This window comes from Rattus norvegicus, chromosome 14, assembly GCF_036323735.1.
Source record: "Rattus norvegicus strain BN/NHsdMcwi chromosome 14, GRCr8, whole genome shotgun sequence".
NCBI classification, from domain to species: domain Eukaryota; kingdom Metazoa; phylum Chordata; class Mammalia; order Rodentia; family Muridae; genus Rattus; species Rattus norvegicus.
The window spans coordinates 95,647,776-95,674,540 of record NC_086032.1 but is presented as its reverse complement, the minus strand read 5'-3'; the positions used below and the strand labels follow the sequence as shown (position 1 = coordinate 95,674,540).

Genomic DNA, 26,765 nt, shown 5'->3' with positions numbered 1-26,765 from the left:
CCATGGATAGGTAGGATTATCACAGTAAAAATGGCCAACGACAAAAGCAATATACAGATTCAAGCAATTCTTATCAAAATTCCAACACAATTCTCTAGAGACTTTCAAAAAACAATACTCAACTTCATATGGAAAAACAAAAAGTCCAGGGTAGCTATAACAATCTTATACAACAAAAGAACATTCAGAGGTATCACCAGCCATGACTTCAAACTGTACTCAGAAACAGAGAAATAGTAATAAAACTTGCATGGTATTGGCATAAAAATCAGGCAAGTTGATCAATAGAATTGAAGCACAGACCCAGAAATAAATCCACACACCTATGGACACCTGCTTTTTCATAAAGAAGACAGACATATATAAAGGAAAAAACAAAACATCTTCAACAAATGGTGCTGGTCAACTAGATGTCTGCATGTAGAAGAATGCAAATAGATCCGTATCTATCACCCTGCACGAAACTCAAGTCTAAAGATCAAAGACCAAAGATCTTAGGAGATCAAAGATCTCAACAAAATACCAGATATACTGAACCTGATAGAAGAGGAAGTGTGGAATAACCTTGAACACATGGGCCAGGAGACAACTTCTTGTATAAAACATCAATTGTGTGGGCACTGAGATCAACAGTTAATGAATGAGACCTCATGAAATTGAAAAGCTTCTGTAAGGTAAAGGACATCATCAAAAGAGCAAAAATGGCAACCTACAGATTGGAAAAAGATCTTACCAATCCCACATCTGACAGAGGGCTAATATCCAAGTTATATAAAAAACTCAAGAAACTAGACATCAACAAATCAGATAGTCCAAAACAAAACAAAACAAAACAAAAACCCAACCAACCAAACAAACAACGGGATACAGACCCAGAGAGAGTTCTCAACAGAGGAATATCTAATGGCTCAGAAGCACTTAAAGAAATGTTCAACCATAGCCATCAGGAAATGCAAATCAAGTGACCTTGAGATTCCATATACCTGTTAGCATGGCTGAGATCAACAAAACGAGTAACAGTTCATGCTGGTAAGGATGTGGAACAAAGCTCGTGGGGGCACAAACTTGTACAGCCACTTTAGAAATCAATATAGTGACTTCTCAGAAAATTGGGAATTGGTCTATCTCTGGACCCAGCTATACCACTCCTGGACATATCAAAGGATGTCCCACCATACCACAAGGACCCTTGCTTAACTGTGTTCATTGCAACTTTATTCATAATATCCAGAAACTGAAAACAACATAGATTTCCCTAAACCAAACAACAGGGAAAGAAAATGTGATACATTAACACAATGGAGTATTACTCAGCTGTCAAAAGCAAGGACATCATGAAACTTGCTGGCGAAAGAATGGAGCTAGAAACTATCATCCAAAGTGGAGTAATCCAGATTCAGGAAGACAATCATGGTGTGTACTCACTTAGCCAGTCTGACAGGTGTATGGAATCTCAGAGTGATTCCCTGAGGGTTAAGGTTGAATGTCTCTTTAAGTGCTCCTCAGCCATTAGAGATTGCTGGTGACAGGGGATATAGAGCCCCGAGAGTCATCTCCTGCAACCAGGCAAGGCTTCCAGTGGAGGGACTGGGACACCACCTCAGCCATAAAATCATATAGCTACAATTTGTCCTGACTACAAGATGTGCTGGGGTAAAGGTGGTGTAGGAATTGTAGGAATGGCCAACCAATGACTGGTCCTGCTTGAGACCCATGCCATAAGAAAGGGAGTGCATTCCTAACACTGCCCAGATGGCCCGGAGCCAGAGTCTAGATAGCCCAGAGACCCATGATAAAACTAAACATGAATGGCAAAAAAAAAAAAAGGCAATGAAATGATTCCTAATGATAATCTCCTATGGTCATAGATTGGTGTCTAGGCCAACTGTTATTAGAAAAGCTTCACCCAGCATCTGGTAGAAACAGATGCAGAGACTAGAGATAGCCAAACGTTAGGCAGAGCTTGGAGGATTCCACAAAAGAAGGGGAAGAAGGATTGTAGGAGCCAGATGGGTCACCAGATGGGTCAAGGATGCCACAAGAAAACCTATAGAATCAACTAACCTGAGCCTACAGGGGTCGAATCACCAACCAGGGAGCCTGCATGGGACTGACCTAGACCCTCCATACATACGTTACAGTTGTGTAGCTTGGTCCTGTCATGGGACTCCTAAAAGTGGGAGCAGGAGCTGTCTTTGACTCTGTTGTCTGCCTTTCAGACTGTGGGTAGGTGAGTGTGTGTGTGTGTGTGTGTGTGTGTGTGTGTGTGTGTGTGTATTAGATTATGTGCATGTGAATACAGGGGCTTGGAAAAGGGTATCAGATCCCCAGGAGCTGGACTTAAGACAGCTGTGAGCAATGTGATGTGGGTCCTGGGATCCTCACTTGGTCCTCTGTAAGAGTATTATATGCTATTGACTGTTAGCTACATCTTTGGCACCCTCCCTTAAAACCTTCAAATTTGTAATGAGTGAGGGTGTGTGTGTGCGTGTGTCTGTGCGCATGCGCGTGCGCACTTGTGATATGAGTACAGGTACCTGCAAGGGGATGGAAGCATCAGGTCTCCTAGAGCTGGAATTACAGGCAGCTCTGAGTTATCCAATATTGGTGCTGGAAGCTAAACTAGGGTCCTCTGGAAGAGCAGCATGTGCTCTGAGCTGCCAAGCCATCTCCTCTACAGCATGGACATTTCATATGTAGTTAAATATACACTTATTCTGTGACTTAGAAATTCTCCTCTTAGTCACTAACTTAAAAGAAATGAAAGCACGTATTCTAGTTGAGAATTATATTTAGTTGCTCACTGTGGCCTTATACATAATAGCAAAAGCTCAAAATAATCAGCTATGCATGTGTGTATAAAGAGAGAAATGAATTTTAAGGTGAAATATTTTATCCACTGATAAAGGACCCAAAACACAATGGCAGGGTTGACACATGGAGTAGCATAGTTGAATTTGTATTTAATGGAAGATTCCTTCCTTTCAAGATTTATTTATTTTTTTTATGTGTATGCATTTGTGCCTACCTGAGTTTATGTGCAGGTGCCTGCTGGCTCTGGACGAGAGCAGCAGATATCTTGGGCTACAAGCAGTTGAGAACTGGTTGAAGTGGGAGCTAGGAACCAAACAGGTTCTCTTCCAGTGTAGTAATTGCTCCTTAAGACCAAGCTGCCTCTCCACCACCCCATTCTTTGTTTCTTTCCTAATCTTGAACTAAAATAAAACAGCTGTCATATCCTCCAAAGGGACTATATGCTTTTACTATATAGGTTTTTATAATAACAGCTGTTTTTGCTTATAATAGCTGCTGTTCACATCATTAGAGATAGTTATATCCAAAGTCTGGTTTTACCTCTTAAGAGAGTTAAAGAAAGGATTGAAGGAGCTGAAGGGGTTTGCGACCCTATAAGAAAAACAATATCAACCAACCAGAGCTCCCAGGAACTAAACCACCATCCAAACAGTACACATGGGCTGACCCATGGCTCCAGCTGCATATGTAGCAGAGGATGGCCTTGTTGGGCATCAATGGGAGAAGAAGCCCTTGGTCCTGCTAAGGCTGGATCCCCCAGTATAGAGGAATGCCAGGGCATGGAGGCTGGAAGGGGTGTGTGGATGGGTGGGGAAATATTCTCATTGAAGAAGGGGGAGCGGGAGGGGATAGGGGGCCTATGGACCGGGAAACTGGGAAAGGGGATAACATTTGAAATGTAAATAACCCCCCCAAAAGATTAGAAGCTCTACAAAGTTAAGAATATTTATTTTTTTCTCACTGCTCTTCCCCCAATGCCCAAAATGCAGAAAATTCTCAAACATTTGCTGATAAGGGAAATAAATTAAAATTAGTAATATAAAAATTCTACATTTGATCTCAGCAAAAAGGTTGAGAAGTGATGAGTATAAAAATTCTAACTATAATCTCATCATATCGAACTCACCAGTATGTTAAATAAAATAAAACATTTAAGTTTAGCTTATTTTAAAAATTAATTTCTACATTATTTACAACAGTGTGATAGGAACTGAAATAAAGTTTGAGTCTAATTTATCTGAAATTTAACAAATGAAACTTAAGAGTTCAAATAGAAATGTAGGAATGTAGTTGTGTATATGAACATACATAATTAATCTCAGAATTAGAAAAGATTCTCCATTTTTGATGGATGGTAACTGTAAAAGCCAAAGAAGGAGAGACAACTATGATGGGTCATGTTAACAAAATTAAATTTACATTGCAATCAAAGTTAATACATATGGTAAATAATAAGCATCTCCAAAATACAGCAAAAGATGACTTAAGGATTTAATAAAGTAAATAGAACACACGGGTTGAAATGAGATTACAAACCATGCATATATATTGTATAAGGAATTGTAAATGGCAAATATTTCAAGCCAACAGTAATTAGAAACATAGAAGTTAAAATGGACTATGAGAGTTAAAACATTTAGAAGTGTTTTAAACCATGCCATTATTTGTCTTTATTATTAAGTATCCTGTCATGTGTGTTGGTGTGTGGTTATCTGTGCCATGGGATAGCCTAAGTATGGGCTCTTTCCTTCCACCACAGGAGCTCTGGGGATTGAGCTCAGGCTGTCTCTCTGGGTGACAGGACACTCAGCCATCTATGCAGACTCTCCTTGCACTCCTAGATGCCAGTGTTTGTAAAATCCTCTAGGGTGCATATTCCTTCTGGATATCTACCTCGAGTAAACAATAACCTTGCACAAGTGAGTGAAACTTAAAGTGGTAAGAAATGGAAACCACCAATAGGTAATTGGATTGATACACTCACATAATAGACTTCAAAATGATGTTCCATATTTACATCTTTGTATGTATATGTCCATAGAAACCTATGCAGAGAATGATGCCCAGTACGCACATAAGTAAGACACTGAAGACAAAGGAAGCATCTTTCTAAGAACACAGGCTACAGCATTGACAACAGTCATCTCTTGGAGAAATTAGTATTTTCTGCATGTTATACTTTCCTCTGTTGACTCTTTGGTGGAACACAGAATTCTTTGCAAAAGCGTCCATATATTGAACTCAAAAGAATAGGGTCCTAAATGATTTCCTTATGTAGCTTGTTTAAATATATCAGACACTGGGAGCTTTAAGTTTTTCCATGTGAAGGGGATTAGGTCTCAGATCAATGTTTCAGGAAGGGGATAGATAACACAGACGATCCTCAATAGTGTGGGTTTTCTGTAGGTATGCCAGTTTCTAACTTACCCACCATTAAAATAAAGAAAATCACTGCATACAAGACCTAGGTCTGAAATTTTAAGTAATTATTGGAGGAAATTTTTCTCATATGGATATTTGGGAAGCTCTGTGATCTGTACAAAGGCAGAGGGCAGACAACTCAAGGTTGCTCTTTCAGAAGGAAAAGACTACCTAGATTTTTGATAGCAGTCCATTAGGTCATCTTCTCTTTCCTTATATTTTAGCAAGGTCACCACATCATCTTTAGAGTATGCATTCACCCTTAACTCTACTTGTCAACTTTATTCTTTGATCTATTTGATGTCTCTATTGCTTGCTGATAAATATTTTCTAACAGTATTCACAGGCACTGTAGGTTAATGGACTCTGCATTCGTGGATAAGCCAACCTTCTGAGAACACTCAGAAAATCTCGCGCGTGTGTGTTGAACATGTTACGACTTCTTTATCATCATTCCCTAAAACAGTACAAGAAATATTTACACAATAATCATAATCCAAAGACTATTTGAAGGGTGTGGGAAGGCATTCCTGGGTTACACTGTGCCATTATGTATAAAGGATGATATGTGTGGATTCTGGCCTCTAGGAGTGGCCTTGGAGTCAATTCCCATGGGCATAGTGGGGTGACCAAAGTAGATATGGTCAGAGGAAGATGCTTAAGGTTCATAAGGGAAGTCACCTTTTGGGTCCTCAAGTGGGAGTGCATTAAGAAGCAAAATGGCATTTAGAGAGCTTTCTTCACAACGAAGGACCGTGGGCCATGTAGAATCACAGTCTTTTAAGAGCGAATTATGTAAAAAGTCCTTGTGTAGGACCCAACAGAGGAAATAGCAATGTAGCTATTATCTCCTCCAGAACCATTTATCTGGCATCTTTAATGTCTGGAGTCAGTCTTTCACGCAAAAAAAAAAAAAAAAAAAAGCGGGTTGGGGATTTAGCTCAGTGGTAGAGCGCTTGCCTAGGAAGCGCAAGGCCCTGGGTTCGGTCCCCAGCTCCAAAAAAAGAACCAAAAAAAAAAAAAAAAAAAAGCGGGTTGGGGATTTAGCTCAGTGGTAGAGTGCTTGCCTAGGAAGAGCAAGGCCCTGGGTTCGGTCCCCAGCTCCAAAAAAAAAAAAGAACCAAAAGAGCATCAATAAATATTATTCTTTCTCCACAGGTCCATGAGGGAAACTGAATCCTATTTCCATAGTAACTGACTCCAGTGAATCCAGTGAATCTTTTCATATTCCTGAAGAGGTAGTGTCCCCTCCCCCACCCCGCCATCCCCCAGTAGTTTTTCTTTGTTCTGAAACCACACCCCCACACGCCCAATGTGGACTTACCGGCATGGTGATCTGGATGGGTTGTCGCTCTCCACTTTTGGTTGGGGCTACCCCTTCTGTATCGTATATGCCGGTGTAGACAACTCTTTCCCCATCAGGCTCTTTACACTTCAGCTCCAGTGGGACAAGCACACCACCAATGGAAATGTTCCTGCAATGGACTTGAGTTGAGCATAGATAGTAGGAATTATCTCTTTCTTTAGATTTTATTTTTTATTGGATTTTTACGTTTACATTTTAAATGTTATCCCCTTTCCTGGTTTCTCCTTCAGAAACGTGCTATCCCCTCCCCTCTCCCCCTGCTTCTATGAGGGTGCTCCCTCACCCACCCACCCACCCACTCCTCCCCCACCTCCCTCCCCTGATATTCTCCTACACTGGGACCCTTGACAGGATCAAGAGCCTCTCCTCCCATTGATGTTGGACAAGGCCATCTGCTACACTGTGTTCTCTTGGGATGGTGGCTTAGTCCATGGGAGCTCTGTTGGGGGTGTCTGGTTGGTTGATATTGTTGTTCTTATGGGGTTGCAAACCCCTTCAGCTACTTCACTCCTTTCTCTTACTCCTCTGTTGAGGACCCCGATCTCAGTTCAATGTTGGCTGGGAGCATCTGCCTCTGTGTTTGTCAAGAATTATCTTAGGCATCCTTTTCTATTCTGAATCAAAATCCTGGAGAGGAAACCTACAGGGTTTGGCTAAAGAAGACGTGCAGACGTTTCAGAAATTTCAGGAGGTTACGGTTGTCTAGCTAAACAGAAACTTGACCGTAGACCAACCACTTCCCTTGCCTAGAGTAACTTCAGTATTTTCATGAAGATCTCTTTTCTCATTGAAATCATCTAGGAATTAAAATTCTATGTATGCCCAGCCCTACCCCAACCTGTAGAGACCAGGATCTCACTGGTCTGGGGTGTAATTTGGCACTGGCAAATCTCAATGATGCAGACGTGTGGATAGTTTCAAAGTCCTCTGACCTAAAACATAGTTTTTAATACTTCTTTACTTTTTGTTCCAACAATTGAAGATTTTCCTTCAGATTTACTGTATTTGAGAAATTCTCAGTGGTGTCATTCCCTTCATATGAGGACAAATGTTCTCAATGCAGAGTCCAAGTATCAACTGAAGACCCATCAATAATAAAACATTTAGCCTTCACCCCGGAAATATCAAACTAGAAACTCTGGTGAGCCCAAACTGACTGTAGTTCAACAAGTTCTCCAGCGAATTCTGATAGAAACTCTATAGGGAGTCACTGAAGAAACCCTTACCACAACTTAAATGTAATTAGAGAAAAGTTACCAGCACCAAATCTGCTTTTAGATTAGCTCGAAATCTAGAACCCCCCCTCCCCAAGAATGGGAAAATAACATGTGCGAGCGAGGGCAACATTCAACAGGGCAGAAGACAGGGACAAAGCCTGTGCACAAGTGCAGGGACAACTAGGGACCATGATACAGGGAGGTGGAGGTTTGGGGGGAACACCAGAAACGTTCAAGTGTAGCAACAGATCTTTGTGTGGAGGGGGCTAAATAAAATAAGTTAACTTAATTCAAACTAAGAGTATCTGATTGTTTGAAAGTCTCTTCTTCCCTCAGCATATGTTAGGGATCATAAATGTTGTTTTATCCTTTCTTACAAACTACACTTCACACAAGGCTTGGGTGAAATGTGACCAATAGAGGACCCTGGGACAGTTAGTTTTAATTGTCAACTTGAGGGAATGTAGAATTATCTGGGAAGGGATTCTCAATGAGAACTGCTTCCTGGCCTATGTGGGTTTTTTTTTTTTTGTTTTGTTTTGTTTTGTTTTGTTTAATCATGGTTCTAAGACCCGTCTAAAAGTGGGCTGGGCAGAATGGGAAGGAGGGGGCAGAAGAGCGCTCACATTCGTGAACACCCCAGTTCACTGATCTCGCTCTGGATTATAGATGCAATATGACTAGCTGCTTCAAGTTGACTTTTTCACATGATGGACTGTAACGTCGAATCTGAGTCAACAAAACCTTTCGTCAGTAAATTGATTTTGTTAGGGTATTTTATCACAGCCATGGGGCGGTGTGGGTGGGAGGGACGACTAAGACCCATATGTAATCTCTTTTCCAACTGCCATCATGCTGTTTTGCAGTCCTCTTGTGAAGATGCTGTTAATCACCACAGAGAACAGCACTAGGTTGACCAAAATAATCAGCCGGAAGGAAAGAAAAGGGACAGCGCGGGGCTGGGGATTTAGCTCAGTGGTAGAGCGCTTACCTAGGAAGCGCAAGGCCCTGGGTTCGATCCCCAGCTCCGAAAAAAAGAACCAAAAAAAAAAAAAAAAAAAAAAGAAAAGGGACAGCGCATGGAAAACCATAAAGGTAGGCCCAGCACAGGCAGTGCCCTCCTATTTGTGCCTGATGCCTTGGCTGCCATCAACCCTGCAAAGGACACCTGGAGAGCATCCTTCAGGGAATCCAGCGACCATCTGTCCACTGACATTACTCGTTCCTCAGCCTCTCTTCCCCCTTCCGTATTGTCAGCAGAAGCAAGAGAGATCGCAGCATCCAGGAGAGGAGAGATGGGATTGTGGTTGCTGAAACCCTCCATGTCTTTCTACCATCTGCCCCACCCTGTCTACCTGTGGTTCTCTGCTGTAGGTAGACGAAAGAGAGATTTACAAGAAATCAAAACAAAGCAAACCCCCAAATACAACAACAAAAGCCCCCAAACCCTAAATTCTTGTCTCAGATTTAAAGGAACTTACTGAGATGGGTAGAAGGGTTCAGGAATGTAAGACCACAAACTCACAGCAGGGGGGGCGGGGAGTAGCTTAAGGACTGGACGTTGCTTCTGGCCCTCACCCCAGGTCCTGCTGAGCAAGCAAGAGACTAGAAGGGCCCAGTGGAGGCTAGGGAAGTCCTGGAGCCTCCATGCTCCTCCCATGCCCGAGATATTATTGCCCTGCCACCACCCGGCACGCCCCACACTCACTCGACCTGCAGTGTTGTGGGCTTAATCTTCACCTCCACCTTGTAGGAGGAACCGGTGAGCAGCTTGATTGTACGGTTCTGCCCAAAGCGCTGCCCGTCCACCTTGAAGAAAACAGGGCCATCATTGGGTTGGATGCGCAGCGCGATGGAAAGGCGCACGATCCCCGGTAGATCCCCCATAGCTGGCAGAGGGGCTGGCAACCGTGACCGGAGTCGTGGACAGTGCGGGCTGTGGGCAGCTGCTGCAGCGCGATGGGCGGCAGGGACAAGCAGGGAGGAAGAGAGAGCCGATGGATGCAGGCCACAGCTAGGAGCGGTCGCCTCTGTACACCCCAGATTTTGAGAAGCAGCAGGCGAGGCTGTGGCCCTCCACCACACTCAGACAAGGAGCGGGCACCAGAGACAGCACGGAGGCAGCAGGCTGCCCCATCCCCCGCTCCCCACGCAGGGCCCTGCGCGCACGCGAGGGCTCGCAGTGACTGGACTGGCAGGCTGCCCCGCAAATCAGCACTGCTGGGGGCTAGAGAGTTAATCTTGTTTACGCACCACAATCCCCTTCAGCAGGACTGACGTTTAGGCTCCTCCTAGAACAGCACCGGATGCGAGGAGGATGGGGCGGGCAGGCACTGGGGCCAAGATTAGTTGCTACAACAAGGAGCGGAGACCCCAGAGTCTAGGCGCCGAGGGCTGTGCATTCACTTTCTAGTGGGTTTGAGCTGCGGTTTGGTGTAAAGAGGCTGAGAGGGGAAGTGGCGGCAAGTGGCGGGAAATGGGGTGGGAAACTGCTGGCTAGTGATTTAAATTTCAGGAAATGAGTGTATCCTACTGAGAGCTTAGGGCAAATGGCCAGGGAAGGCAGAACTCCATCTCATGCTGAGTGGAAACTAACCTAGATTAGGTTGGAATAGAAAGACAGTTGCAGGTTAGGGAAAAAGGGGAGCGGGAAGAGGCTGAGAGAGTCCTGTATTTTCATTTTCATTGTACCTATCTTGGCTCAAAATTGACACTGTAATCAATCACATATATTTGCACAAATCTGGAAGGGCGAGTCTAGCCAACTCTGTAAAAGGCAAGGTAGTAAGTATGGCGAGAGTCAGGTGTAGCTCCTGACAATGTCCAAGAAGGTTGAGTCAAAGAACTGCCGCAGAAGACTTCATATAACAGCGCGGAGTCTGCGCTTGCGTGCTAGATTTGCTTTTGGAAGGCTTTCTTGTAGATGTTAGTTGACAGCTGAAGTTTCCAAGCAGCAAAAGGAGACTAGGTGCATGAAAATTGGTTCCTGACAGAGAAAAATGAGTTCCTTCTTCAGCACCACACAGGTGGATAGTACCACAAACGCCACCTCATACCCGGAAAAAAATGCAGATCCAATGGATGCAACCCATTGGGACAGATTCTGCTTGTTTGCAACTTTGTACCCATCCAGGTTAGACTGCTTTTCTTTAGAGATAATAAGCTATATATGTGTATACAAATGAGGAATTGGTATTTATTGTAACTATGTTAGCAAAAATCAAAGTGGACTGCCAATCTGTAAACAATGGTTGCAAAAAGACCCAGCAACATAAAGAATGGTTGAATACATTCTCACATACCTATACTAGGGTTGCTATACAACTATTTTAAATGTATCATATGTTACATTGGCTAACCCATGCTCAGACTTAATTACAAGTGTAGGTGGGTGATGAGCAGTGGAAACATGAGGGTGGGATTTGAAACACTAGGCTGGGATTTTTCTCTATTTTACTTATTACTAAATTGTCAACACGCACAAACCAGTACCTGGAACATCATACATGTCCCCATCATGTTGACAGACTTGAATTATTGCCGTGTTTTAACTATGGTCATATGTGACTTCTTCCACAACTAAAAGTATTTAGATTCACAGTGTTTCACCTATGATGAGTGCAAAGAGATGCAAACCTAATTGTAAACAAGGTCTGTATAATTTTATCATTTATTTTGAAGGTTGGGAGCCACCTTTAGTTTAAAAGAAAAACCATAGGAAAGATTAGCTATAATCTTGAGGAAGACAGAGAAAGAGAAAATCCATGATGATTGAGTTAAGATCCTGGGAGGTCAGTCATGTGGTAGACAAGTGGCTTCATAGGTGGGGAGGGGAGCTTGAGAGAAAGGGAAAAAAGTCCAGTGTACTAGAGAAAGCATGTGTAGGCTCTGGCTAGCATCCAAAAGAAAAAGAGGAAAGTTATGCCTTTTTTTTTTAGAAAGGTAGACACCCAACAGAGCCTTGTTATGTCTGTTGAGTAACTGCATAGAGGGCAGAACCCTGGAAGGAAAAGTAGATTGTCCTATTTAAGAGTTATTCCTCTTCTCTCTTTAGCAATTTTCATGTGGATCCACCTTCCTGAGGGGGGGTGGATCCCTGAGCCAGGTTCTTGACCTGCTCAACTGGACTAACTCTTTTTTTTTTCCTTTTTTTTTTTTTTTTTCGGAGCTGGGGACCGAACCCAGGGCCTTGCGCTTGCTAGGCGAGCGCTCTACCACTGAGCTACATCCCCAACCCCCTGGACTAACTCTTAAGGGAGGAGACAACTACCAGTATCTACCTGGAGATAGATCCCATTCTTTACTGCATCAGTTTCCCCTCTGAAGCAGCAACTCTAAGCTCAGTTAGGAGGTATGGGGACATTGGAGATGATATACAACTCATTCTCTCTCTCTCTCTCTCTCTCTCTCTCTCTCTCTCTCTCTCTCTCACACACACACACACACACACACACACACACACACAAATCTAGAGATTCCTTTCCAAAGCTGATCACCACAAGGGATCTACATTTGCATGGCTGCTCTTGTCCTCACACTCGAACTTACCAGTAGGCAGGGGTGCTCATTTAGGAAGAGATGAGAAGACAGAACTCAGCTGTTCCCGGCCAGAAAAACAAGAACATCTCTTCAACTGCCATTTTTTTAAATCTTCTCTTCACTGGTCTCTTGAGTAGCTTCTCTTTTCTCTCTCTTCTTGACAGAGTTGGGCATATCCGATCCTGTTAAATCTTTTTCTGATTCATCACTTTGACCGCTTCTCAGTTAGACATCACTTTCAAATATGGGTGCTTCCTTCTACAAAATACTTTTACCTTCATAGGTTTGGATTAAAGGCGTGTGTTAAGGGGCGGGCTACACCACAGCTAGAAAGTTTTTTATTTCGGTACATAATACAGTCTCAGGCTTCACAGTGTGATTATGTATCCCACAGTAATCTCTTCAGTCTCCACTTATACTTCCCAACAAAATATTTATTACAGGGGGGGTTAATAAATGTTGTGGTTAACAATGCTCCAATCTTTCAAGGAGTTGTGTGAAGAAGTTTAGAGTGAGTGGTATAATTTCTATTTATCCCAGAATATTGTTCGTGTGATCCATACCTTCATGGGGTTCTTTGTTTACCTCTTTATAGTTTCTATAAAAATTGTTTCCTCTTATTGTTTGCTAATATTATGCTCTTTTTCTGGTAGAAAGTTGAGAGAAGAAAGGAAGTAAATACAAATTTTCAAGACCCGCTGGAACTTTACGTACACACAGCTTACACTTCTGATTACCTTTGCCTTCATCAGATTTCATGCCGAGCTCATTTTATGACGTAAAGGATCACACAAACGTAAAGCTCGTTTCTGAACGAGCGCCTTAATGCCTTGGCATCATAGAGATCCTGGCCTTGGCACCGGTGGATCCAGGCTTCAGTTCTGTTTTTGGTAATTACCAGCTTTTAGGGAGGCTCGTGCCATCTGATGCCTCATTTTACCCTTCTTCAAATGCAGATAATAGTGGTTTCCTTGGGTGTCCAGATGGAGCACCATAAACCAGGCTCTCTGGAGGAGTGCCATAGAAGTCACTGGGAGACAATATCTGCACCCCACTAATGTACTAAAGAGTGACCGGGATGGTTTCTAAAGGACAGTGAGGAAGCTTTCTCCAACCTTTGCCTTTCACCTGCTATTTTAGTAGTGTTAAAACATGAGCACCTCACTGAATGCCTTTGCCGTTACCATGGTGATCCAGGTTCTTTTTAGAAGAAGTGACAGGACAGATTGGCTTTGAGAATTGTGAAATCTTACACTCTAAATATAAGGACTGAGAATTCACAGTGTAACTGACGATGGGAGGATGGGTAGAATTTCTGCTACGAATCCTCAGCACAGGTTAAGAAAACCCATGGATAGCCTGGCATGCTACTGGGTTCTGGCTCTCCAGGTTCATCAGAGAACTTGTGTGAGCCCTCAGTCATAAGACTGTCATCAACTGTGAAGTTTCCTTCTCCTTGAATTCTTTCTTTCTTTCTTTTTCTTTCTCTCTTTTTTTTTTAAAGATAGGGTTTCTCTGTAGCCCTGGCCATTCTGTAACTCATTCTGAAGAACAGGCTGGCCTCAAATGCACAGAGATCCACCAGCCTCTGCCTCCTGAGTGCTGGGACTAAAGGTGTGCCCCACTCCTGCCTGGCCTCTTTGGACTCTTTTTATCCTTCAGGTCTTTCCCCATGTTCTGCTCCTTCCTACCCTCAGATATCTGCTCCCAGACCTTTAATTCTTAGTACAGTGACACAGAAATCATGTAATAGGAGTTAAATACAAGGATTTCTATAACATTAATTAAGAATTTCCCAGAGAGAAAGCACAGCCCAGGACCCCTGTTCCTAACTGCCAGCAGTACTCCAGCGGTGCCTGGGTACACAGGAGATTGGGAACCACAGAAATTGTTCCAGACGTTGCTGTTTCCCACCTGGGAAGACATGGGCTGATGACCCCCATCATGGACTGTGTTCTGCCTTCCCTGAGCAGCATGCTTTCTGGGGACCCCAATGGCCAGGCAGACACAGCCTGGCATTCTTCTTATTCCTTCATGACCTCTTATGAGCATCTTGGCCTCTACAGAGACTCCAGTTTAAACTCACAAAGCAAAAACTTTGAAAACAGGATTCTCATATGAGAGTGTATGCAACATTTGTCTTTCTGGGCCCAGGTTACCTCAATGTGGTATTTCCAGTTCTATCCATTTTACTGTAAGTTTTGTGTTTTGATTTTTCTTTATAGCTGAGTAGAATGTCATTGTGCATATGTTTCAACCACATTTCATTATCTGTTCACCAGTTGATGGATGTTTAAGTTGACTCAATCATCCGGCTATTGTGAATGGGACATCAATAAACACGAATTTGCAAGGACCTCTGGTTTAGGATGTTGGGTATATGATCAGGAGTGGAATAATTCAGTCATTTGGTATTTCTAGCTTGACTTTTTGAGAAATCTTCATACTGAGCTTCATAGCAGCTTTACCTTTCCACCAACACTGAATAAGGATTCCCTTTGTCTAGCCTCCTATCAGCATTTGCTGTCATTGTTTCTTGATGATAGCCATTCTTGGCTGAGACTGATTCTCCATGCACTTTTAATTTATTTGTATTTCCCTGATGACTAAAGATGTTGAGTGCTTTAAAACACATTAATTCAAGAGGCCAAACCTACTTCATTTTAGGACCAGTCTCCATCATAAAGAAAAAAGAAAAAAGAAAGAAAGAAAGAAGGAAAGGAAGGAAGAAAGGAAGAAAGAAGGAAAGAAAGAAAGGAAGGAAGGAAGGAAGAAAGAAAGAAAGAGAGGAAGAAAGCAAGCCAGCCTGAGACGTTGGCCCACAGCTGAAACCCAGCTATACCGATGTACCAGGAAGGATCCCATGGCTTGTCCTTGGCCCACACCCCAGAGTTACTCCCTAGCTGCTTCCTAGCAACAGTCAATCAAAGATTAGTCTGATTGTTTCAGATGTATTTTCAGACTGTTCCTGATTGTATACTGTCTGGCTTCAGAGCAACCAACCTACCTGTTGGATTACAATAGACATTTAGTTATGCCAGGGTGGACCTCGCCTCACTCACTTCCGTTTCCTATAAAACCTTGTCCTGATGAGAGTTCAGGGCTACTTCACCAAACCATCCTGTGGGCCAGTGGCGAGTAAGCCCACACTTGAGTTTGTAATTAAAAGACCCTAATGTGATTACATCAGAACTGGCTCCTTGGTGGCCTTTTGGGATTCACAAGTGCTTCCTGGCACAACATATTAACCATTCATATTTCTTCTTTTGAAGATTCTGTTTAGTTCCATAGTTTACTTCTTTTTTCTTTACCTATTTATTTTACATCCTGCTCACTGCCCCCTCCTGGACACCTCCCCCACAACTCTTCCCCCTCCTCCTCCTTTTCTCCTCCAAGTGGGTGGGGCTCCCCTGGGTATCCCCCATCCTGGCACATCAAGTCTCTTTGAGACTAGGCATATCATCTCCCACTGGGAAATGGGTGGGAGGGGATGGGGAAGCCGATGGGAGGTCAGGATCAGGTATGGGGAGGGATAGGGGAGATTGCCAGATGGCCATGAGAATGAATGGAAATCTGCCACTAATGAGGATGGGGAGGTGGGAGGGGGAATCTCCAGGACATGACAGAGACCTGGATTAAGGGAAGTACCCAAGAAGAGAGGGGATGACCTTAGCTATGACTCACAACACTGGGGCCATGAAACCTAAAGAGGCCGTCCTGTAGCCAAGCAGGACCCCTAATGGAGTGAAAAGGACACCAAATCCGAATTTTACCTTGTCTACAAGAAATGCAGGGGTGGGGGATGGAGCAGAGACTGAAGGAATGGCCAACCAATAACTGGCCCAGCCTGAGACCCATCCCATGGGTGAGTACCAATCCCTGATACTGTTTAGACGGTGAGCTTTTAGACAGGAGTCTAGCACGGCTGTCCTCTGAGGTTTCACCCAGCAGCTGACTCACACAGATGCAGACACCCACAGCCAAACAGTGGATGGAGGTTGGGACACTTATGGAAAAATAGAAGGAAGAAACCTGGGCCCAGAAGGGGTTAGGAACTTCACAGAAAGACCAACAGAGTCAACTATCCTAGACCCTTGGGGCTCTCAGAGACTGAACCACTAACCAAAGAATAGTCATAGGCTGGATCAACTTTTTGATTAGGTTAGGCTCTTTGCTTTCTTAAAGTTTAATATTATGAATTGTTTGTTTGTTTTAGATATTAAACCTCTGGCTAGCTAAAACTTTTCTTCTACTCTGTAGACTTTCTCTTCACTTGAGCAACTGTCTTGATACCTTACTGAAGCTTTTTAATTTCATGAGGTCTCATTTTCATTTGTTGGCCTTACTTACTGAGTCATTGAATCCTATTCAGATTACCCTTACCATTCCTCTGTCTTGAAGTGTACTATGCGTTCCTTATTAGAAATTCCAGCCTCATGTTAAGGACTTTGATCCACTTGGAGTTGAGTGTTATGTGGTGTGTGAAATAGTGGCCTATGTTGTGTAGTTTGTCTTCTTATTTTCTTTTTAAAGATCAATTTCCTTTTTTCTTTATTCTTTTTTAATTTACATTTCAAATATTATCCCCCTTCCCGGTTTCCCCTCTGCAAACTCCCTATCCCATCCCTTCTCCTCCTTGCTTCTATGAGGGTGCTTCCCCATCTACTCACTTCTGTCTCACGGCCATAGCATTCTCCTGCCCTGGGACATCGAGCCTGGTCTACCAAGTGAGTTTCAGGTCAGCCAAGGCTCCACAGAGAAAAACTGCCTCAAAACAACAAGAACAAGAACAAGAACAAGAACAAGAACAAGAACAGGGACAAGAACAAGAACAAGAACAAGAACAACACATCTGTCCACACTAGTCTCTTACTGTATACCTACCCTCTGTGTGTCCATGAATTGGAGCTTGGCTGTCATTGACGTAACAGTTAACATCCACGTATAAGTAAATACATGTTTTCCTGGGTCTGGGATACCTCTATCAGGATAAGTTTTTTTCTAGTTCTATCTATTTATCTGTAAATTTCATGATTTTTTTTTTTAATATGGGGGATCAAGACGGGAGGAGGAGGGAAGCTGGAAGACCATTATGTTTTGGGCTCATTTGAGGGGTAGTGTGGAAGCCTAATACAGTGAACACTTCTTGGAATATGTACACATATGAAGGCAATCTGCATATAATTGCCAAATAATGGGAGAGACAGAGTCAACTGGCTATCTCATCTCTTGTCACTAAATGAAGCTTCCGGTAATGGGATTGGGTTTCATCTAACTGAGTTCTGGGCCAATGGGGTCCTATGGGAATCCTCCAACACTCTCAGTTATTACAGTGTAGGGTGCTGAAGACAACACATATACAGCTTAGCAAACATGGAGAAGTTGAATTGGTGCCCGCATGGAGCTTTCAAACCTACCCCATTCCACCGTATTCTAGCGTCTTTGGTAAAGGGCAGTACTCTGCATACTACCAAAAGAGAGACATAAAGACCAAGCCATCCACAATCTCTCTAATCTACAATGGTGTCCTGTCTGCAAGATGTTTTAGTGAAATGGCAGTACACAGCTTGTGCGAATAACCAACCAATATTTGATTTAATTTAAGGCCCAATCCATGAGCTGGAGCCCATACTCAACACTGCTTGGGTGGCCAAGAACCAGAGACTGAGTCCAGGGACCTGGGGTAAAAACCGAATACTACTAGTCTAAAAACAAACAAGTAAGCAAGCAAGCAAGCAGTAAAACAACTCCTGTGCCCTGCTCAGCCACCATCAGAGAATCCTCCTTCTACAGCAAATAGGAACAATAAAGGGACTCACAGCCAGACATTATGCAGAGAGTGCAAGGCCTTGGAATGCTCAGCCATAAGTGGGATCTCTTTGTCTGTTCCCTTCCCTCGGGCTTAGAGAACTTCATGGGAGAGAGGTGGAGATAGTGTAAGAATCGGACGGGATGGAGGATACCAAGAAAATGAGACTCTTACCAACATGATCAAAGCTCATATGAACTCACAGAGGCTGGGGTAGTGTGCACAGAACTTGCACAAGTCTGCACGAGGTCTTCTGCACATACATTGTTGCTTCGAATTTAGTGTTTTTGTGGGCTTCTCAAGTGTACCAAAGATTGGGTCTCTGAATCTTGTCAGTTTTTGTTTTGTCCCAAATGGAGGTCATGTCCATGAGGGACTTTTTTTTTCTTTTGCTTCATTTGAAGTAGGGATATTTATTTCTAATCTGGAACTTTGAATTAGGAAGGCGCCCCTTTAATCCTGATCTTGAGGCAGGGAGATACACCCTTAATCTGGGTCACGCCTTCTGCTGGAAGCCTGTATAAGGTCAGGAAAGAAGGAAGCTTTGCTCTGTGCCTGTTTGCTCTTCCCTCACCAACCCATTCCTTCACAGGCATCGGAGACTACCTGGGGATTCCAGTTTACACTGAAAAGCATCTGAGACACCCAGCCTCATGGACTCAGCACACTACTGGACGTTTGGACTTTTCCATTCACAGTCAACCATTGCTGAGTTATCTGGACTGCAGCTTGTAAGTCATTCTAATAAATTCCATTTATAGGTACACTCTAGAGAACCCTGATTAATACACTGACAGAAAAGGAGGAGATTCAATGGGACGGTGGTGAGGAATTGCAGGAGTGCAAGATGGGGAAACAGCAGTCAGGACACATTATGTGAGAAGAGTCTATTTTCAGTAAAAACAAAATTTTACACACACACACACACACACACACACACACTGACATCTAGATTAACTTTAACTATCACAGAAGAAACACCATTAAGATTAATCCTATGTGTGGCTGGCTGGGAATAAAGACACACACGCATTTAATTGCAGCACTTGGGAGGCTAATGCAGGTGTATCTGAATTTGAGGCTGTCCTGGCCGACATATATAGTTTCAGTTCAGGCAAACCTGTATAGCGAGACCAACAATACCAGCAGCAAAACCAGTGAACTCTATGATGGTGTCTGCCTACTGTTGGGGGACAACTCCATAGCACAGAGCAGGAAAAACTGAAACAAAATCTATCTAGCCACTGAATCGATGAAGCAGTTATCAAAGGCTAAAGGAGATTGCTAAGAACTTACAGGGCCACCTTGCCTAGGCAACACAGGGGAGCTGACCCTGATGATGAAGTCATGGATGAACCAGCCAGGAGGGTGTGGAAGCAGGAAAGCTGACCCTTCTTCCTGCACATTAGTGGCCTAGGGGAGCAGTGCTGGAGAGCTGTCCCTGGTGGTGCAGATATGGGACAGTTGGTGTGCTGGCCAGATCAGCTACCACCAAGGCTCAGATCCAGGGCTCTGCATTGGCCCATCCCAAATGTACATAGTCTGTGAACTGTTGGATCTTGAGAAAGAGCCGGTCCTACTGATCCAAAGCTGCAGGATCTCTCTGAAACAATGCAACATTAAGATAACCAGGAGGAGTTCTGGTGAGGAGCCAATCCTGATGGTATCACAGAAGCCAGAGACCTTGAACCACACCCATTACTCATTGCAATGAACATTTGCAAGATGTGTAGACAGAGGGATATAGTGTGGTACACACTGTGACACACTACATCCATGATGAAGTATTGTAGTAGTTTGAATACGCTTGGTTCAGGGAATGCACTATTTGGAGGTATGGTCTTGTTAGAAGAAGTGTGTCATTGTGGGCATGGGATTTAAGACCCTAGTCCTAGCTTCCTGGTGCCGGTCTTCTCTTGGCAGCCTTCAGATGATGTAGAACTCAGCTCCTCCTGTACCATGCCCACCTGGTTGCTGGCATGTTCCCACCTTCATGATATTGGACTGAATCTCTGAACCTGTAAGTCAGCCCCAGTTAAATGCTGTCCTTATAAGCGTTGCCTTGGTCATGGTGAGTGTTCACAACAGTAAAACCTTAACTAAGACAGATGTTTTCTATACTTTGTTTTGTTTATTTTTGCTTGCACATATTTTATTTTCTTTGGGTGGGGGGAGGTTGTGAGGGCAGAGGGTGGATACAAGGGGACAGGGAGATGAGTGGGATTGGGGTACATAATGTGATACAAAGAATCAAGCATAAGTATTTATGGAATTTGCAGGGCATGGGCCGGGCCAACAAGGTGCCACAGAAGATAAAGGCATTTGCTGCCAAGCTTGAAGACTCGTGTTTGATCCTCAGAATTTTAATTGTCAAAAAGAAACTTTGCTAGTTGTCTTTCTCACTTCACATGAACACCATACACGTATACACTCACACATACCCACCCACATATAAATAATTAAGCAGAAATTGCATGGCAAGCTCTAATAACAACTTTTCTGGCAAGATATGCCTAATGGTACAATAGTGATGTGGATGCCATGGGGTAACTAACATCTTTTTGATTGGCTTTAAGGCCAGTTCTATAAGAGGGGACCTATACCTGGCATAATTATCAGGGCCATGAACCAAGATAGGGTCACCTACTACTGTCACTCTGCTAATGGGACATAGAACCAAATCAACTCCTAATGGCTATTACACCCACAGTTTAATACATTACTCATTTCTCATTAGAGAAGTTTGTACTTGTAATAGAGAACTATAACTGGTCAAGATGTATGGAATAAGGTAGTGCAGAATGCTCAGGCCTAAGTGGGACTTCTACACCATACAGACTTCTCCTCCCAAGGCTCTGCTGTGATTTCGGAAGAGGGGGAGGAAACGCTGAGTATGAGAGCCAGAGGCTGGATGACTCTGGCCAGCAGTGTTTTCCAGGCATGATAAAGCAATTACATGTATGAGCTCAGAGCAGTTGTGACAACATGCACAGAAGCTGTGAAAACCCAAGCTGGACAAAATCCATTGAGGATGGGGGAGGTAGGCATGAAGTGCAAACTCTAGCTGGAGAGATATTGGTGACTGATAGTTTCTGAGGGGTGAAGAGTTAACTTTCTTTAAGGATGTAGGCTTTAGTAGGGCTAAGATATCCCAGTGGGTAGCCACACACTTAAGGCTACATAGGCAACACTAATGGGACTTGCTAGTTATTTTTTAAAAATTTTTATGGGAACACAAAATTGGGTGGGTGTAATGGGGGTGCATCTGGGAGGAGATGGGAAAGAAGAACATGATCAATGTGTGAAATTCTCAAAGAGCTAATGAAATATTAAAAACAATTTAAGGGCGTAATATCAGAGAAGAGGTGACTGCATGCATAGCAGGGGATAAGAAGCAGTCTTATTACTCTGCACATTGGATCTTCTCTTATTCATTCATTATTTAAATTTTATATTGGCTGAGTGTGGTGATATATCCCAGACCTCGGTAACCGGAAGCAGGCAGACTTCTGAGTTTGAGGCCTGATTTATAGAGTGAGTGCCAGTACAGTCAAGGTTACACAGAGAAATTTTGTTTCAAAACAATACAAAATAAAATAAAATCTATGTATCTATGTATCTATCTATGTATCTATCTACGTATCTACATATCTATGTATCTATGTTTCTACATATCTACATATCTATGTATCTATGTGTCTATGTATCTATCTATCTCTCTCTATGTATCTATCTACCTACCTACCTACCTATCTATGTATGTATCTATGTATCTATCTATATCTATCTATCCTGTGTGTGTGTGTGTGTGTGTGTGTGTGTATCATTATCCACATACACACAGACATGCGGGGACACACACACACACACACACACACACACACACACACACACACACTGCTCCTAATATATGCCAGATCCTATTGTGAATGCTGTTGAGTCACCTGTCTTACCTGATGCATTTTCTCATCACTAGTTGGAATTATCATCTAAAACCTGGACTTCCAACTGGTGAGACATAATGACACTGTGTTTTGTGCTAAACTAATTTTCTCAACAGAAATAGATTGGTGGCCAAAGCATGTGAATATCTTTGGTTTTATCAATTGTATTAGTCAGGTTCTCTAGTGTCACAGAACTTATGGGTAGCCTCTATATAGTCAGGGAATTTGTTGATGACTTACAGTCTGGAGTCCAACTCCCCAGCAATGGTCAGCAGCAGCTGTGAATGGAAGTTCAAGGATCTAGCAGTGGCTCAGTCTCACGAGGCAGGCAGGTGAAAAAGAGAGCATCTTTCTTTTTCCAATGCCCTTATGTAGGTCTCCAGCAGAAGGTGTGTCCCAGATTAAAGGTGTGTACCACCATGCCTGGATCTAGGACTTGCTTTGTTTCAGATGACCTTGAACTCAGTGATCTCCTTGCCTTAGTCTCCAGGGATTCATAGCCACTATGCCTCAAGATCTCCATGCCAAGATCCAGGTCAGAAACTTGTGTCTCCCAGCCTCAAGATCAGGATCACAGGCGAGCCTTCCAATTCTGGGTTGTAGTTCATTCCAGATAGAGTCAAGTTGACAACCAGGAACAGCCACTACATCAGTGGTACAGCTACTGATTGCTAAGATACAAATGCAGTTTGCATTAACCAGGATGAGGAACATAAGACTCATCTTGAAACATAAAAGGACTGCTCTGAATCCTGCCTGTTTTTTAATTGTTATTATTTTTTACAGAATTGCATTAATATCAGGCCAATGTTAAGTGCCATTTGGAACTTACAGTAAAAAAGACAGCTAACTTCTATAACATTCGTCATGTGTGAAAGGAAGTGTTTTAAAGGTTAACCACTGAAATGCCATCCTTTGATGAATAATAATTTGACTATACTTCAGAGGATAGAAGTATAGTTATGTTCTAGAACACACACTTTAAGGCTTTGCCAAAAACTCATTTTGTTTCAGTTTGTGGAATGACTACGCATTTACACAAAGTAATGTTTAAAGGATTTTCTTCTGAGATGTGTGTGTGTGTGTGTGTGTGTGTGTGTGTGTGTGTGCCTGTGTGTGTATGTGCATGCACGTATGTGTATGAATGTTCTCAGATTTTCCAAGTCTTATTTTTGAAGACAGATGGCTAGGGTTCCCTACATGTCTCCTATTGTCTTGCCAGTCATTGGAGTGAGGGTCTTTTCCACTTTGGAGTAAAGAGATTTCTTTTCCTAGATTTGTTAAGAGATTTAAAAACTCTGTGCCATAAAAATCTATAAAAAAATTAAAAAAAACCTCTGCTAAAAAATAAAAATCTAAACCATTCTAGAATATTTTATTGTGTGCCTTCTATAGTATGTATGTATGTATATATGTATGTAGGTACACATGTGTGTGTTGTATGTATGTATGTATGTATGTATGTATGTATGTATGTATTTCCGTTCATAGTAGGAAATACCATTCAAAACTAAAAGTTAAAGAGAGCTTTATTCCCTCCATGGACAGGTGGATTTGGGTCAATTTCCTGAATGATTTATCTTGGGTGCCAGTCAAGGTAGCCTAGAGGTGACATTACATCAGGCATTGTTGAGTCTGTAGTCCCTGGCTCTGGGAGCAGGGTGGGCTCAGCCACGTCTCAATTTTCATTCTTCCGAATGGTGCTGCCTGTGGCAAGCTATTTAACTTCTCTGATCTTGCTGCCTCAACTGTAAGACAAGGAGAATAACAACAGTAACTGTTGCCTTGTTAAATTGAGAGGACTAGATGAGATTAAAATTAGGGAGCACCATTGCATGGGGTTTGCAGAATCTAGGTATGGGAAAGAAACTCACAGGTCATCCAGTGGTGTCTTTGCAACTGTCTTTGATAACTATTTAAATAAATTCAATTGTTAACTTTTCCCCATGTAAGTATCCTTTAAATAAAGTAGTGATTTGAATAATAATAAATTATGTATACATGATTTACATTTTAGCATTGTAATATTTTCATAATCAAATCATGTTCTGATGTTGCATTTCATTGGGGTTTGTTTGGGAAGAAACTTATCGATTTCTCTGAGAGTCTCGCCACTAGGTCGTGCCAGTGTCTGGTGACCACACCCAGCTCTCCATGGCCCTTTGCAGCCAGGCAAAACTAAGCTAAAACCATGTTGCTGTAAGGAGAATGAGATGCTGACCCAGGAATACCAGCTCTGAGCTGATGATGTCAGTGGCTTCCAAAATAGCTTACTCAAAAAATCGTTCAGTGACCTCAGCTGCATTTAATCCCACTAGCTCATCTCGATGTGAGCAGGAAATGTAAGAAGGGCAAGTGATACCTGGAGCTCCAAGCAGACACATCTGAGGAAGCCAGTTTTATGAAATCACTTGTCTGAAAACGTAGAAGAATCAAGACACCCTTAGTATCTAGTGATCACCATTCAGATGTAGATATATATCCTTTGGCTGCGTGAGTCTGGGGAACATCTCTTATCACAGGAGCAGTTGCACATGATGTTTCTTAAGTTCCGTGCATTTTCCTTGATGGCAACTCCGGCCCCCTTCAGTGTCTGAGTATTTTGGAGATGACTGTGTGGAACCAGAGACAGTGATATTACACACACTGTTTCCTTCTTTTTGGTATTCATTTGCATTTTAATTCTTGTGACAATTTCCTAAAATCATGTGATACATTTTGCTCATCTCATCCCCACTATATGTATGCTGTGGTTGAAATTAAAAGAAGACAGGCACAAGATAAGACAAGGCCTGTGATTGGACAGTAAAAAGTAAGGCGGGGACAGAGTTCTGGAAAGGCGAGAGAAGCCAGGTGGGAGGAAGAGGCAAGATGGAGGAGGATGAGGAGGATCATTCTCCGTGTGGCTTTAATTAGCCACAGGTAGCTGTGAATATCATATACGGGATGGATTATTATAGGACAGTGTGTCTTGTCTAAGTGGGCAAATTATATCACACCAATTGACTCTGAGTTTATTGAGTGGATGTTTTGTGGAGTGTAAATTTACTCAGATAAATCTGATTGTTAAGTTACAAGCTTCTGCAGTTTTGACTTGCTCTAGCTGGTGTGGGTTGTGGCGGTGACCGCAGGGGGCAGTTGAGGGGAATGTGAGCGGAGTTCGGCAGCAGAGAGTCAGGAGGGCAAGCAGCTGCCTGGGACCAGAGAATAGCTAGAGATAGTGTGGTGTGGCGTCCTGGAACTGGCCGCCACTGAGATGAATATACCGTCCGCTAATGCTATATGGCTGGACGATGCCAGCCAGTGAGGGTTTGAGGTTATTTTTAATATCTACTCCAACAATATGGTTCTCTCATATGCTTCCCACCCCGTAGTAGCCCCTCTTTTTATAAGTACCCTCTCTACTTTTTTTTTTTTTTTTTTTTTGGTCACTGTTGAGTTTAATAAGGGCTCTTGCATGAGCATGGGCGAGGGATTATTTACTGGCACAGAGACTAGTAACTAGTAGCTATGGTACTAAAGGACAGGATTTTCCCCACTCCTGGAACAAATAACCGTCATTAGCTCTTCAGTGAGGGGGAGGGGATCATGAGCATATCATTCCTTGATAGAATATTGATGGGCATCATCTTGTGCATGTCCTGTGCATGTAACAATTGCCGTGCGTTCAGGAGTATAGTGGTCACGGTCAGAAGACAGCATTTTGCAGCAGTCCTCTGTATTTTCTACCCCTCTTATACAATGTTCCCTGAGCCTGGGAGGGGGTTATATATATATGTCTTGTACAGGGCTGAGAACACAATACTTGCTTATTCTCAGCACTCTCAGGTGTGAGTCTCTGTGTTAACCATCACCTGCTGCGGAAAAGAATCTACGAATAAGACAGAGAGAAGCATTAAGCCATGATTAGAAACAAAAGTGTTTACAAAGCAGTTTGATACTGTGCCCATTTAGTGAAAGAACAGAAAACTGCCTTTAATGGTCTAGGACCTCCCCATGTATGACTAGGCTGACAGAACAAGTTATACCTTCCCTCTTGAGGAGCAAGCATCCAATTTAAGCAGAAAGAAGTAAGTTGCCCCATGACAACCATGCCATGATTTTACCAGTGAGCATGAGGAAGATGGCCAGGAGGGTTGGTACTCTAGCTCACAGCGTTCCAAGCAATTTTAGGCCATTGATAGCTTATCTCTTCCTGAAGGGTGAATAGCATCTTCTAACCATATGCAAGCTAGCCAGCAAGGAGAAAGCTTTCTTCCCAGTTCCGACTTAATTTCCTACAATTAGTAATAAAAGTTTTTGGTATCTTCAGAATAGGGTCTTGTCATATGGTTCTTATGGGAAACAAAGAGCAATTATAAAAGGCTGTGTCATTTTGTGGACCTCCCTGACAAAGTACATAACAGAAATATATCCCTGGCATTGGGACTTTTCACGTAATAGCCTATGGCCTCTGGGGTCTACGTCATATATCCATGTACAGTACCTTATAAGAAACTTAAGCTTTTAAAAATTGCATTTAAAGATTAGCTTATAATATAGTTTTTATAATCTTTCTCTCTGCCACTCACTCCCATTCTTTCCCCCAATTTCATCCCTACTTCAATTTTTTTTGTTTTTTCCCCTACTTCAAATTTTTAACACCAAGTATTTTC

At 42.8% G+C, this 26,765-nt stretch overlaps 1 protein-coding gene and 1 long non-coding RNA gene across 3 annotated transcripts in view; one reads left to right on the top strand and one right to left on the bottom strand.

Moving 5' to 3' along the window:
- The window catches only part of Cnrip1 (cannabinoid receptor interacting protein 1), a 42,628-nt gene extending 32,522 nt beyond the window's left edge, over positions 1-10,106 (bottom strand). The window contains exons 1-2 of one of the 2 annotated variants that reach the window (XM_063273439.1): positions 9,527-10,106; positions 6,560-6,710 (exon numbers count right to left, since the gene is read on the bottom strand). In XM_063273439.1, the coding sequence (XP_063129509.1) occupies positions 6,560-6,710; positions 9,527-9,705 (330 nt within the window). In that variant the 5' untranslated portion in view covers positions 9,706-10,106. The remainder of the gene's footprint in view (positions 1-6,559; positions 6,711-9,526) is intronic. The other variant, NM_001014232.2, reaches the window with a different exon arrangement.
- LOC120096673 (uncharacterized) overlaps positions 1-20,198 on the top strand; it is a 36,415-nt gene extending 16,217 nt beyond the window's left edge. The window contains exons 3-4 of the long non-coding RNA XR_005493430.2: positions 18,759-18,897; positions 20,090-20,198. This is a non-coding gene — a long non-coding RNA (uncharacterized LOC120096673). The remainder of the gene's footprint in view (positions 1-18,758; positions 18,898-20,089) is intronic.
- The last annotated feature ends 6,567 nt before the right edge of the window (positions 20,199-26,765 follow it).